This window comes from Micromys minutus (assembly GCF_963924665.1).
Source record: "Micromys minutus genome assembly, chromosome: 29".
NCBI classification, from domain to species: Eukaryota; Metazoa; Chordata; class Mammalia; order Rodentia; family Muridae; genus Micromys; species Micromys minutus.
In genome coordinates, this window is record NC_137964.1 from 34,636,678 (window position 1) to 34,651,819 (window position 15,142).

General features: G+C 52.2%; 1 protein-coding gene across 1 annotated transcript; it reads right to left on the bottom strand.

The window, feature by feature from the left end:
- Positions 1-29: 29 nt before the first annotated feature.
- On the bottom strand, positions 30-11,444 carry TFIP11 (tuftelin interacting protein 11; the record flags this gene model as incomplete). Its single annotated transcript, XM_080940502.1, has 13 exons — positions 11,355-11,444; positions 9,606-9,823; positions 8,067-8,220; positions 7,635-7,791; positions 6,304-6,431; positions 5,546-5,698; positions 4,342-4,869; positions 4,157-4,263; positions 3,444-3,612; positions 2,874-3,117; positions 2,266-2,408; positions 1,804-1,969; positions 30-385 (listed from the first exon to the last, which is right to left on the bottom strand). Exons 2-13 carry the CDS (start codon positions 9,812-9,814, stop codon positions 30-32), a joined length of 2,514 nt encoding a protein of 837 aa, XP_080796628.1. The 5' UTR covers positions 9,815-9,823; positions 11,355-11,444.
- Between the last annotated feature and the right edge of the window lie 3,698 nt (positions 11,445-15,142).

A 15,142-nucleotide genomic window follows, 5' to 3' on the forward strand; every position in this document is an offset into this window, starting at 1 on the left:
GTTTATTCACACCTGTCTGTGGCCAGTGTCTACTTGGCCATGTCAATGAGGCTCTGCAGGGAGGTGGGCACCCAGGTCTTCTCGCCCTGCACAAACACCACGCCCCGGTCGATGTAGATGACGATGCGGCCAAAGGTGTAGAGCTGCTTGCCCTCGTGCCGCTTGCCAATGACGGGCATGAACACAATGTTGTGCTCCTCTGCCTTGGTCTCAATGAGGTCCTTAAAGTTCATGGGTACAGAGCTGGCAGCCACACCGATGCCCCTCTGTGCCATGTTCTCAGCCTCCCGGCGCTCCTGCATGGCCTCGTACTGGAAGTCCTTCCTGCGCTCCGTGTGGGTGAGGTAGGCAATGTTCTCCCTGGCACCTGGCTGCATGTAGGCTCCTGAGAGAAGGGAGAACAGTGAGGAGAGGTGACCCCGGGTACGCAGAACCAACACCAGAGCACCATGACGTGGTGTGTGTGGCACTAACATGATCCCTGCATGCTCGGGAGAGTCGGCACCACAGAACTGGTCTGGGAGCTACAGAGCTAATGGCAGATATCAGAAGTGATCCTCCGTGTCAGATGAGATGTAGACAAGGGCCCACATACATGGCTCCTAAAGCCACCATTTATGACACCACCTTGTAGTCTAGCATGGCCTAGATTGTTGTTCTGTCCCTTGCTACAGAGGCCCCCCTGTTGTACAGAAAATGGGGATCATTGGTGAGGAGTGCGTATTATGTTTACACAGTTCGATTCCCAGCACCCACTTCAGAGGGCTCACACTCGAACTCCAGGCCCATGGGGTCTGATGCCCTCTCCTGGCTGTTCCTGGCACTGCATCTGTGTGTACGACACCATCCACCAAGCAGATAAACATACAATTAAACACTTTAAATGGCAGATGCATCTGGGGAGCTAGAGTTGGTGACTAAAGGTTCAAGCATGACCCAAATGCAAACCTGTGTGGGCTGCATGAGAAGCAGTGCTGAGAACATGGGCTGGGCTGGGTGAGGGGGGAACACGTACAGGCGACAGCAGTTCTCCCAGCTGCCACTCAGGAGCCACGTAGCCCTTCATAAACACTGAGCCTCACCGAAAACTGAGAAAGCCAGGAGAGGCCCAGGCCCATGCTGTGCATCAAGTTAAGTGGCAACAGCCTTGCTTCTGCTGTGTCCACCTTCGGTCTACTCAGCGCAGCGCTGGGACTTGCATGGCACAGCAACCCTGGGCCTGGACAGTGAACAATTCACAAGGCCAAGTGCCGTGAATATGAGCTTAACTCTGAGCCCGTGAAGGAGGCACTAATAATGTTTCAAGGGCACAGAGCATCACACAGGAGCAACTATCAAATGCTTTATGGGCACGGCCGTGTGGGAAGGCTGCCTGGGGTCAGACTCCGCTCCTGTCAGCCTAGCACAGGACAACATGGTGAGGCCTCCTAAGCAGCAAATCTACAGAATATGTCTAGAGTAAACCAACACTGAAGGTTCCCAAGGAACCAAAACAAAAAATAATAAAATCAATGTCACATTTAGGAAACAGTCCCAGGACATCCCCAACAGGAACCTTACTGTGGTCCCGGGAGTGGCACTATTAGGAAGTGTGGCCTTGTTGGAGGTTTATCACTGTGGGTGTGGACTATATTATCTCTCATCCTAGCTGCCAGGAAGCCAGTCTTCTAGCAGCCTTCAGATGAAGATTAGAACTCTCAGCTCACCTCCCCCGCCATGCCTCTGCAGCCTGCCCTCTGTAAGAGTTGCCTTGGTCCTGGTGTCTGTCACAGCAGTGAAACCCTAGCTTAGACACCTACTCACCAACATTGGAAGACACAGCCCTGTTCATGATGTCGAGCGCTTCGTTGAACTTGTCCTTGACAGAAGGGTGCGCCAGCACCTGGTCTGAGAACATGGACTTCCAGCCCAGGTACCACTTGGTGATCTCCTCATAATTGGGACTGTTACTGAGCCAGGAGCACAGCACCTGACAAAGGACACAGTTAACATAGCAGTGAGCGGAGTGTCCCCAGGGGCTATTGCTGTATTCAGTGTTGATCCTCCCGGTGTACTACAGGGCGCATGGAGCTGTGGCAACTGGCAGCTACCAGTAGAATCTGGAGCCAGCCTGTGGCCTCAATGTGCTAAAGCCTTGAGCTCCACATCCCCGGCAGGTTGTCTGAGGAGCCGAGATGGGGCACTACTGTGCCTGGACAGCAGTGGGCACTGAGGACTCTGGGTTTGCACCTCCACCCCGCGTCCCTCCTGGACCACAGTGCTCACCTGAAGCCACTTGGGGAAGAAATGCTTCTCCAGCAACCCCACCAGGCTGGAGACGGAGATCATCCCCTCCCAGTCCATCACCCAGTAAAAGGCGTCCATGTGCTGCTGGTGGGGGTTGATGACCAGCTCGCCCAGGCACATGCCTGCAAGAGATGGCAATGCAGACTCTTCAGTCTCCGTCTGCTCCTTCACTCTACCCACAGCAAATTCCTACGATTCACAAGCACTTAAGAGGCCAGTGCCGGGGCTGGAGAGATGGCTCAGTGGTTAGAGCACTAACTGCTGTTCCAGAGGTCCTGAGTTCAATTCCCAGCAACCACATGGTGGCTCACAACCATCTGTAATGCGATCTGATGCCCTCTTCTGGTGTGTCTGAAGACAGCTACAGTGCACTCACATTAAGTAAATCTTAATAAAAACAAACAGACCAGTGGCTTTCTGGTTCTGACATCCAAACCAGCCCAGAGAGCAGAGTCCAGAGTCATCGCTGCAGACCTTGGTCAAACTATGAAGGATCAGCAGGAAGGCCCTGCTTCCACTCTCGTCCACCTCTGTCACTTGGGGAACTGAGTAAGCTGCAGGTGACCCGCAAGTCCCTGTGTTCTTACCCAGCTTGGGCACGATGTTCCTGAGCATGAAGGCCTCCCAGGACCCCGGGGTGAGGACCTCTTTCCAGGGCTGCAGGATGAGCTTGGCTGAGGCGTCACTGGGGTGCCATTTCTGCAGCGCGCTGGACAGCTTGCTGCGAACAGGGGAGTAGAGCGGCTCCAGGCGGGCCTGCATGAGCGGCAGCCACGGGTGGATCCAGGAGTGGATGGGGACAGTGTCCGTCAGGGGGTTCCAGTTGTCCACCTGCAGGAGTGAGTGCTGTCCTTAGAGAGAGGCCTGTGTGTCCTCGGTGTGTGTGGAGGGTGAGACCCACCATGGAGGTAAACAGTAGGCATTCTGTACTCGAGGTCCCTCCGCAGAAGAAAATCAAACACTCAAGCCTCAGCACCGCTCAAGGTTCAGTGAAGACACTGAGAAGGCAGCTCCCACTTGCGGGAGGTAGGAGGTGGGAGGTCGGAGGGGGCACTGTGGAGAAGACTGCACTAACACTGCAGGCCACCAGCCATGCTGACAGTCTGTCACCCTCAGGACTCTGCACAGCTAAAACACGCTGCCAAGCTCCGCCCTACCTCCTTCTGCAGCTTGGGGAAGATGAGCTGGTCCAGGATATTGTCCAGGATCCACACAGGGATGATGTGCACCCAGCTGTCCAGGAAGTCCACCATTGGCTCACAGTTCCTCGGTTGCCACTGGGCGACAACATTTCGAACAAAAGGCATCCAGACCTCCCACATGAGCCTGCAAGAGGTAAGGCAGCCGGTCAGCCACACTGCTGGTCTCAAAATGTGCCAGCCCACAGACCTCCACAGGAAACCTCAGGCCAGTCCCCACTGGGGTCCCTGTGATGGCTTGGCTTGGCCTTGCCGGCACTGGCAGGGCTACTACAGGCCATGTGGCTGACAATGTCGGCACAGGGTCATCAGCTGACAGTGCTTTCCCACCAAGAGCCTCTGGTCACAGCTCCTATCATCCGGGGTCACAGCCTGACTGTCTCCTGAAACACCTCTGTCCTCTCCACACCTGGCTCATTCTTGGTTCTCATGGTCCCTGGCACTGCCTTTTCCAGACTGGGTGAAGGCTGCTCACAGTCAGGGTGAGCCCAGCTTCCAGACACAGGGGACACCCAATACACACAAGGATGAGCATGTTTCCAAGCCCCAGACCAGAGTAGTGCTGCGGGGAGCAGAGCCAACAGGGCCAGGTTCCCCCCTCCCCAGCTGCCTTCAGCACACTTCCTGCTCCTTGGGGAGGTGAGGGAACACAGTGGGGCGGGGCCTGGCACCTGTGAAAGGCGTCTGAGGACAGGTCCTGGCTGCTGTGAGACAGCAGCTGGTCGTTCTCCAGGAGGCTCTTCCACTTGGAGATGATCTGGGTGCCGTAGCTGCCGTCCTGCAGAACAGCACATCATCAGCCCTCCCACCTCAGTAACCTCGCCCCAGCCCAAGAGCAGGCTGCACCCTAGCTCACCTCAAGGGGGTGCCAATCCTTGAAGTAGTCTTTCACAAGCGGGTAGACGATGGCCACAGCGAGGTCTGCGCGGTCCGCCAGGCGGTATTCCTCATAGTACTTGTCCTGCAGTGTCTCAAAGATGCGGGCACACTCATCCAGCGTGAGGGGGTCGGCGCCATGGGGCTGCATGCGGCGCTCACACTCTTCCACCAGGGCCAGCACCTTGCTGAGGTTGGAGATGACACGCTCCTCATGCGCAAGGACCTCGGCCGTCTTTTCGAGCTCGTGCGACAGGCTGACCACCACGTCCCGCTCATACTGCAGCTGCCGGTCGCTCTGGATGATCTCCTGCTCCGTGCGCTCAATGAGCAGCTGCAGGTTGTGCTCCAGCTCGGGCAGTGCAAAGCCCGGCACCTTGGCTTCCTTGCCAGCTGTGGGAGGCAGCTGCGCCAGCAAGGGCACCCCGTCGTCGGGCACGCTGTGCTTGTGGCTGATCTGACTGTAGCTGTAGTACACCTTCTGCTCCCGGCCTGTCATGTCGATCACCTTGGAGACAGTCAGGCCACCCCGTTAGCACCACAGAACAAGTGTACCTGCACAGGCTTGAGCTGTCAGACCCACACCATCTCACACCAGCTACCGCTGCTGCCTAGCTGCTCAGAAAGTGACACCACCACCATGTGTCCATCAGAGAGAGCGAGGCTGTCCCCAAGATCTCAGCTACCCCAAAATGTACAACTATGACAGGCCTGACACGTGTGGGCCAGTGAGAACCACACTTCAGAAGTCCGTGAAGGAGAGAGGTTTCATTCCTGACCATCAGCAGGCCTTCCCCACCCGCTTACTGCACTCCTCGTCTCAAACAGCAAAATCTACCCACAAACGAATCTACGCCAAACCCAAAGCAAACCAAAGGAAGCTGCCAGCTGCACGGAAGCTCCTGGGTTGGGAGTTATGCTTACTATACAGTCTGATGAGAGGTGCAGGGCATGGAAGGGCCTGGCACGTACTGTGCTCAGCACTCAGAGTACTTATGGTAGAAGCATTACCGAAGTCACTAGACATAAGCACATGCACTTGTGCACACACCCACACATGCTCACATGCATAGACACACACATAGTCACCCCCCCACACACACCAGTAACCTACTTATCAGACAAAGACCTCAGAGGATGAACGGGGGAGGGACCGGGGGGGGACCAATGTGAGGCCCTCATACCTTAACCTGAGACAGCTCCTTCTGAGGCGCTGTGAGCTTCTTGCTGACCCTGCCTTTGGCCTTCAGCTCCTCCACAGTCTTGTAAGAGTACTTTGGCTTCTTCTTGCTCCCGCTGGGGTCTTTCCTCCACTGGCTCAGCTCCTTCTGAAACTCCTGAGGCAGAGGGACACAGTCAATGACAACAAGAGGGGCCTGTTCCACAGCAGTCAGGGCTAGGCCTTTAGCATGCCTGAGCCACCAAGTACTACTCGCCAACATCCACGTATGATAGCTGGATGCCAGAGGCAGGGGCCCCAAGGAAGAAAGAGGCTCTGCTGGTCCTCCGCTGACTCTTGCAGAACTGAGAAATAGCACACTGGCCCCACCCAGCAGAGCTCCACAAGAACAGTGAGCAGACCCTACAGGCCAGGACCACGGCTGCCATTGGAGTCTCACTGACGTAATCCAGAGTTGCAGCTGTTCAGGAACATGGCACCTGCTCTTGAGGGCCATCTCTGAGCTGAGAGCCTACCCTCAGTCAGCATCATGTACCTGAGCACCTCACTTCCCACCCTGTCACTGTCTCACAACTGCCCACCTCACACACACATAAGCTCAAGTCACCGTGATGGCATCAGGTGAACAATGAACCCCAGCAGAACCTGCCACATATGTAGGTGTAGGTACACACAGAAGCCATCAGCATGTGCAGCCCACAGGTAGCAGCTACGTGAAATGTCCCAGGCCACGCACCCCCCACAGGGCAGGCCCTCTCTTACCTCTTCAGCCTCCTCTTCTGAGTCGGCCACAGGAAAGTCCTGCAGAGACTGAGTGGTCCTCTCCGAACCGTAGGCCCCCACAGCTCCCTTGCCCTTTCTTTGTTTGGCTTCAATGGGGTTGATGATACCTGAAGAAGGGCAGGAGAAAGTCAAGAGACACTTCAGATCCCAGCCACCGATGTGAGGACACCAGAGAGCGCTCCTGCTCCTTACACTAGCACACCAACTCAGGAGAGCCTTCCCTGTGCGCAGGACACTGCCACACCCTGCGGGACCCAACAACTAAGAGCCCCCCTGAGGATTCAGCCCTACTACACTGACCAACAGGCATCAGGAGCCTGTGTGACAAGGAGAGTAAACTCAGGGTGACACTGGCTGCTAAGGGGCTCACACTGCTTGCAGCTAACTTGTGCAATATGGCTAAGCCCTGGAAATAGTCAGGAGCAGTACTTTCATGAGGACTGCTCCCCTCTCCAGGTTTTCCTTCCCTCTCCTCACTCGGCACCGTTGATACCTCAGGGATGCCCTGCCAGGCTCTTCCCAGCACGGTGCTCAGCACTACCTGAGATGAATGTGGGTGGCCTTGGGGTATGAGTTACAGAGGACACTTCTGATCTGAACCCAGGTCATGCTAAAAAAGGCTAAGTTCTTGCTCCTTGTGGCTCTGAGGCAAGGTAGTGAGCTGTGTGCAAGTGCTGTATTCCAATGTGACTAGTGGGGCGAACAGCGTGGGTTCTGGTCAGCCAGCAGCACAGGGCGCATCTTCAGTCGGTGAAGGCCGCTGTGCCGTGCCACACTGTGCCATGCTGTGCACTGGCCTGCCTGAAGCTGAGTTGCAGACTAAAGGAAACCCGAAGAAGCAAGGACTATAGAGCTGGTCTAAGGGCCCAGGCAGACTCACACAAATGACCGCAGCAGGGCAGGCGGCTGGCACAGGAGTCTGAGGACACGGTGTTTAGAAGAGCACACTCTACCACAAAGGCAGCTGTGAAGCAGCCAAACTATCACCTGGCAAAATCTAGAGTTCTAGGTGACACTGTCTGATGTTAAAAGACTAGCAGTTACTTCTTTAGAGACATGGCCCAGGTAAAAACAGCTATGTCTGCAGCCACTTTAGACCCTAGCACTTTCCTTCCTGCTTAACCAAGCACTTTATTGAAACTGGGTCCTGAGAAAGCCAAGCAGCCAGGGAACACAAGTGGCCCATGCTGTCAAACCCAGCTGCAGTTACCAGCTATGCACCTACCAAGGACATCACCCACACTCGACGAGCTTCCTACAAAGAAGCAGTAGATAAGGTGAGCCTCCCATGCCTCCCCTCCACCACTTACCCTGGGCGTTCTTCCCCAGGCCCCGCCCAGGGACGTAGCCCATCTTCTGCAGCAGCTTCTGCCCGATCCCTTTCGTGTGTCTCTCCCAACTGCCAAAGTCCATGAAGGACTTGGTTCCTCCTGCAAAGCCTTTCTGACTGGGCTTAAAATTGCCACCCTGCAAAGAAGGGGAGATGAGTTTGGGTGAGAGAGGAAACAGCAACCCCACGGAGCTCACACCGACAGCTACAGGGCATTATGAAAAGCAGCATTTGTACCAAAGCGATGCCAGTGACACAGAGCAGGAGAGAGCCTGCAGGACCCAAGGGGCAGCACCCAAGGGGCAGCACACGCGTGCTCAGCACACTCATGGTCATAGGCTTCTTCCTGTGGAGGAGGTCACTGCACTGACCTCCAAGGGGTGCCACTTGAAGACTATCCTGTGGGACCTACCGTTTTTAACTTCTTTGGTCCTAAATCCTTTGGGAAGTCTTCCTGCTTAACAGGCTTCTCTTCAGCATCAGAGTCCTCCGAGTCAGCTTCCTCAGCCGCCCCTTTCTTGAGACCCGCACTGATAAAGTTGACGGGTGCGGAATAGTCTCGGGCCCTACAAACAGACACAAAGCCTCCAAGTCTGTGAAGAATACTTCTGCAGCACCCTGACCTAGAAACTGCTCACAAGAGAATTCCTTAGGAGACAGGCCCTCATGGGACCCACTTTAAAGCAGTAATATGTTGATTTACATACAAATGCCAAAAGGGACTCAAACCTGCTCTCCAATCAGCTGACATCTATCATTTTAAAATGTTATAACTGTGTATGTTTGAGTGCATGACAGTGTGGACACCCAATGCAAAGCAGATTCCCCAAAGATGGAATTCGAGGCAGTTGTGAGCTGCCTGATGTGGGCACAGGCTGGGAGCCACACTCAGGTCTGCAAGAGCAATGTTCAATCTTAAGTGCTACTGAGTCCTCTTCCAGCCCACATTTAACACTCATGGGCTCTGTTCAATCCAAACCTGTAGCTGAAGATTTGCCACTGTCAGTAGAACTGATTATAAGTTCAAATTAGAATGTAATAATCTGACTTCCCTTTGACAATTTCAAAAATGCCATTATCACTGCACGTGGACAATTTGTAGAGCGGCCCGTCCCTTTCATGTAGGCGTCTGGGACTGAACTCAGCTAACCAGGCATGCATGGCAAACATCTTTACCTCGGAGCCATCAAACTGGGCCCCCTTTTACAACTCAAAGACTGTTTTAGCTTAGTGTTTGCTCTAGCAAGCATGGAAGACGCACACAGCATTTGTTTTAGATAGCATTTCAAGTGTAAAAATCAAACAGAACAACTCAGATAGATAAAAATCCTAAGTAGGGCTGGAGAGGTGGTTCTGTGGTTATGAGCACTGACTGCTCTTCCAAAGGTCCTGAGTTCAAATCCCAGCAACCACACAGTGACTCACAACCATCTGTAATGGGATCTGATGCCCTCTTCTGGTGTGTCTGAAGACAGCAACAGTGTACTCACATACATAAAATAAACTTTTAAAAACCCTAAGGAAAATTAATCAAAGAATTCTCAGTGTAGTCCTATGGGAGGCACATGCTTCTCGTTCTTGCCTTGTGAGGGGCATCTTACTATGTAGCCCAGGCTGTAAAACCACACTCCCCCGGGGAGCACTCACTTTTCTACCTTTGTTTGGACCAACAGAGTCTTCTCCAGAGCGACCCTCCCTGACCCCATTCTCTAGTGCCCTGAGTGTGCCGTGACACACATGGTCCCACAGCAGCCATGCCTGTGGTGCGGTAGCACTTCTCGGTCCATATCCTGCTCCCATCACACAGGAACTGCTTAGGAGGAGCTTGCCACCCCAGCCCAACAACACAGAGCAAGACGCTACAGAATCTGGATTCGACAAGGGTAGAAAACTCTTCTGGGGCATCTTCCCATTCCTCCAGACTCAGGGCACACAGCCCAGCAGACAATACCGTTTGCCTCCAAAGCTGGGCCTCTCCTCATCCGAGTCACGCTCAGCCCACACCCCGTAGGTGGCCTCCTCCTTGGTCTGCCAATGACGCTGCCGGTTGGGGTTGAACTCATTCTGGAGATCCCAGTCGGTGATCTCAAAGTTCTCACGCTCATCATCGTCATCATCAAGGTGGCCTTCCCCATCCCGGTACAAGTGGGACAGAGACATGGCCAGTCACTAGAGAGGGGACAAGAAAAGCATTGTGAGAAGCCAAGGCCAGCAGAAGATTCTGCAGAATCAAAAAGTTATTAGCCTCATGATATGACTCAGTAAAACAGCCATTAAGCAAGGACAAAATGGCCAGCTCTGCAACAGTGAGACAAGTCAGACCCAGCCATCACAGGACTCTAAGGAACAATGTCTTTTCAGAGTCAAATATCATGCATTCATGGGGCAGGGCCACAGACAGACAGACAGGCCACAGAAAGGAAGCAACAACTCAGAAACCAGGCTGGTCTTTTTGCTTCTCCAAGGAAGTTCCACCTAGCTGACTTGCAGTTCCAGGGAAACCTTAGAGCATTTTCTGAAATGCTGCTTCACAAGACAGAAGCTTTCCTTCCCAAACCTGAATGGTTCCTGATGGACTGGAAGGTTGCAGTCTTTCTGAAGGCCACTTTACAGTCACACCTGAGGGTGCGGAATAAACGAGCTGTTCTACCCAGGCTTCTACCCGGCATGCTCTCATAACTGCATTCATTCAGTTCCAGAACTAGCTTGTAAGAACTAAGATGATACTTAAAAAAAAAAACAAAAAAAAACAAAAACAAAAGCCTCCCAGCACCTGGGAGGCAGAGAGGCAGGTCCGTCTCAGTAATTTCAAAGCCAGTTTAGTCTCAAAACAAACAAAACAACAAAAGCTGACCTCCCAGTAGATGTTCAAGAAGCAGCACCCTCACCAGGCATAGGGATACATACACATCTTTGATTCTAGCAGTAGGGAGGCAGGTGGATCTGAGTTCAAAGCCAGCCTAGTCTACAAAGCAAGTTCCAGGACAGCCAGGGCTGGCACAGAGAAATTCTGTCTCAAAAACAAAACAAAACAAGGGGGAAAGGAAAAAGAAAAGGATAAAAAAAAAGAAGAAGAAGAAGAAAGCATCATTTACTTCCGTCCCATGGTCAGGTTCCAGGTTCACCGTCATTACCAGTCAGGACTGAGAAATTAATCTTTCATAATGATTGTGAAAATCGGGAACACTTAACACCACAGCCTGAGTTTAAATCGCGCCTCTATGAACACCTCTGTGTGTGGGTATCACATACAAAGGCCCCGACACAGTGCACTGCACACGCACAGTAACGTACTCACTACGTGACACCATTGTGTTCAGGTGCACAAGAGACTGAGAGCGGAGAAACTGCTCCGTTGTTACCAACATCTCTCTACTCCTCCTCACTATGCACCGGTTAACCTCAACAGGTTCCAACTCAGCTACGAGTGCACGTTAAGTGCAAAGTTCTTAAAGGAGCAGGAAGCCGGGCCCACGGCATTACAATACCGCCACCTCCCCAGCACAGGGGATAGTAAAAATCCCACAGTGGTCAGCTCAAGCGCGCTCGGGGCTGGTTATATTCAGTGTCAGCGTCCGGACACTCCCAGGTCCCGTCCCCTAGGGGGCCGGGCTGGAGACCTGGGCGCAGGGAGACCGTGAAGCCGCTGCCGCAGAGCTTCAGCCTGCGCTCTCGGGACGCCACCCCACCGCCCGCTCACCTCGCTCAGCAACCGCGAGCCTCACAGCCTCTGTCCAACTTCCCAGACTCGCGAAGGACCCGCCGGCAGAAACCCGGACGTGTCCCGTCGGCGCACCGGAAGCGCGTCATTCAGCGGCGGAAATGGCGCGCTGTTGCCCCGGCAGCGACTTAACGCCAGAGGGGGCGTGTCTGCGTATCGGAAAAGCTAGTGATTCCGCCTCGCTCTGCTTCCGGTTCCCATCGGAACTGAAGCCGAGTGGGTTTCTGTTCCCAGTGCAGCAAGCGCCAGAGTCGTAGTTTGCCAAAGGCGGGGAAGGCGTTACCCCAAGAAAGCCACCGCCGGATAGAACCGCCGGGCCCAGAGTCTGAACCAGCGTCACAGGGACCCCGAGTTTTTAAAATGTCCTAAGGACTCCTTGTCGCGAGAAGGAAAGGCTATAAGGCCTAGCCCCAGAGGAAGAGCTTGGCTGCTCCTCACGGAGTCATCAGTGTGCGTGCTTCCTGGCTTTTGCTTTATCTTTTCTGTAACTCTGTAAACAGGAAAGGCAGAGGAACGTAAGTCGTTGTCTCTAGGCAGATGTGGACAGGCTGTAATAAATCCGTTTTTCTTTGCCAATCCTTGTTCCTATTTTCTTCTGAAATACCTGAGTGCCTCGTTCTTGGCTCGGTTAGGATAAGCCAGCGTGGAAATTTATTAAAGAATGAATTTCGGGAGGAATGCCCGAGCGTTCTCTCCAGGAAGCAGTTTTCCTCTCTGCTCTAGTTATTTCTCTGGTGCTGGGAAAGAAGGGAGGTTGGGAGTTTTCTGTTTGTTTGGTTGGTTGGTTTTGGCTTTTGAAGACAGGGTTTCTCTCTCCCTGGCTGTCCTGAGTTGCAACTCACTCTGTAGATCAGTCTGGCCTCGAACTCGGATATCTGACAGTTTCTGCCTCCTGAGCTCTGGGATTACAGGCATGCACCACCACTGGCCCACAAAAAGGGGCATGTTTCATCTTAGACTTGATACAGCTTACCGATCTACACGTAGTCCTATGCCATCTTTGTTCTCAAACGCATTCGTTCTCTCTAGTACACTAAAAGGCTGTATCTTGGTGGGTTTTGTTGTTGGTTGGATTTGTTTTTGTTTTTCCCCCATCAGCTTGATACACACTAGGGTTATCTAGGAAAAGGAGGATCCTCAATGCTTACATCAGATTGCCCGTAGACAAGACTGTGGGATGGTTTACTTGATTAATGATTAACGTGGGATGGCCCAATCCATTGTGGGTGGTACCACCGCTGCTCCTGGGCGCCTGAGAGCACAGAGAGCAAGCCAATAAGCAGTCTTCCTCCGTGGCTTCTGCTTCAGTTCTTTTTTAAAAATGTCTGCCTTGGACTGTAATCTGTAAAGCAAATAACTTCTTTCCTTCCCAGATTGCTGGTGATCTTTACCATACAGCAATAAAACCTAAAACATGCAGGAGGACATGTTAGTTAGGAGGACTTTGTTAGGCTCTTGGGGAGTTGGAGCCAACGTGATACTATGGAATCACGGTCCCTTCTTGGGGCTTATGGTCACATGTATGAAAGCATCTAGGAACTGACACAAATGAGCAAGCGAGAGGGGGGAGCAGGCAGGCTGTAACTCACAGCTACCCCAAGGAGAATGGCGAGGGGAAAAGGTCTGGTGACCTGAGAGAGCTATTGTGGAGTTTGGCCACGAGCAGGGAGGGGGTCTTCAGAGAATAATCGAGAAATCCCAGTACACGGAAGTTAAGAGCATACTTGTGTCGGGAAAGAATGTTCGTTTGTGAGCAAAGTGAAAGTAAACCAGCAAGGCAGTGACCCCAAGCTGGCAGGCAAGCACACCCAAGCCACAAGGGTACTTCAGTTCCATTCTGACGCAGGTACTGTCTGTGAGTCACCTTGCTGCTGGGAGCTCGACGTCAATCTGATGTGATTGGCACTTCATAATCCTCACAAAGAGGAAGCTTATGATGGGCAGGTCTCAAAAAGGTCCTGTGTTTGGGGCTTGATATATGCTACAGGAGTTCACTAGATGTGGGTTGGGAGCTATGGAATACTGGACCTTAAGCAAGCCAGCCATCTTTGATTAAACAGAGCAAAACAACCTTGTCACACTTAGGCTGTGACCAGACTCCGAATGGAAAAGAAAAAGAGACACACCTGTAATCCCAGCAGTGGGGAAGGCAGAGAAGGTTGGACCTCAGTGACACCCAGGGCTAAACAATGAGACCTTTCAGAGAGAGACAGACAGACAGATGGAGGAGACAAGAAAGAAACAAAAAGGAATAGTTCTACCCTTCTGAGTCAGAACTCAGAAAGACCCAGCAGAACCTGGATGGGATTTCTGGGAATGTCCATTAAAGATAAGCACCTTTAAACAGATCCTTGATTTTCCCCCACTGGGTTAACCCTTAAGGGAAGAGAAGAAAGCATGGCTCCACTTAGAGCTGTGTTTCTCAGCCCAGGTCATGAGGCCTTGGCAAGCCTCTATCTCCAAAAATATTTACATTATGATTCATAGCAGTAATGAAATTACAGTTAGGAAGTAGCAGTAAAAACAATTTTATGGTTGGGAATCACCACAACATGAATACCTGTTATTTTTTTTAATATGAGTACATCTTTGCTCTCTTCAGACACACCAGAAGAGGGCGTCAGATCTCACCACAGATGGTTGTGAGCCTCCATGGTTGCTGGGAATTGAACTCAGGATCTCTGGAAGAGCAATCAGGGCTCCTAACCGCTGAGCCATCCTTCCAGCCCATGAATAGCTAGCTGTATTAAAGGGTCGCAACCTTAGGAAGGTGAAGAACGGCTTCCCTAGAGGCAGGTTCTGTTTTTTAATGAGTCTGCCATTGAGGGAAGTCTGGACAGGAACTGAAGGCAAGAACCATGGAGGAAGATTGCTTGTTCAACGTTCTGGCCCACTCACAGTGAGTGGGGGTACTCCTGTATCAGGTAATGCTAGGGTCAAACAAATGAGTCATCCTAAGTACTGGCATTTCGTTTTCAGACTCCATTTTGGTCATAAGGTGAAAGGAAGTTCAGGTTCCCAGGCTCTAGGGGTGGTCTCCATGTGGCTAGCCAAATCCCTAATTCTTTGTACTGCAAACTGAAATGATTGTTCCTAAGTACGAGAGAAGAAATGGTTCTGACTGTAAACTGGCGCAGATGTTTGTAGGTTTTGGGCTCTTAAACTCTATCACATTCTGGTGTGGGGTCGAACAAAGCTCAGCTCCTGAGTCTGTGGCCCCGATGGAACAGTAGCAGCCTGAGTACAGTATTTACTAAGATGAATGTCCGAAGATGCAGCCAGCTCCCAGGTGCATTCTCTTGTCCCTGACGGGTCAGCTTTTGCTCCCTGATTAGGATGAAGATCTTGCTTTGCTGGACTCTTCTGACTACGTGGGTCGTTTTGGATTTTCAGACCCCAACAGTGACTATCAAGACCATTCCGAATAGATATGTCCATGGGCCCTTGTGTTCTGGAAAATTCATCAAAACTCTCCTCTCAGATAACAGTGTCAAGTTAACTAAAGCCAACTGGGACACCTAGAGCTGGCTGGTAAGTTTACTCATTTATTCATTCATTCATTCACTAGTCCTTTTTTAAATGTACTGAATTCCTAGGAGCCAGACCCAAGCAATATACTAAGCAACATGGTTTGCAGGGAGCATTAAAAGGGACACGGAAACAAATCTCTGGTTAGTGACAAATTCATTAGAAAAGCTATTAACACCACAGACAGACAGAGTAGCATGGTAGAGGCTCTAAGGAGCGTTCAGGGTTCCAGCAGTATA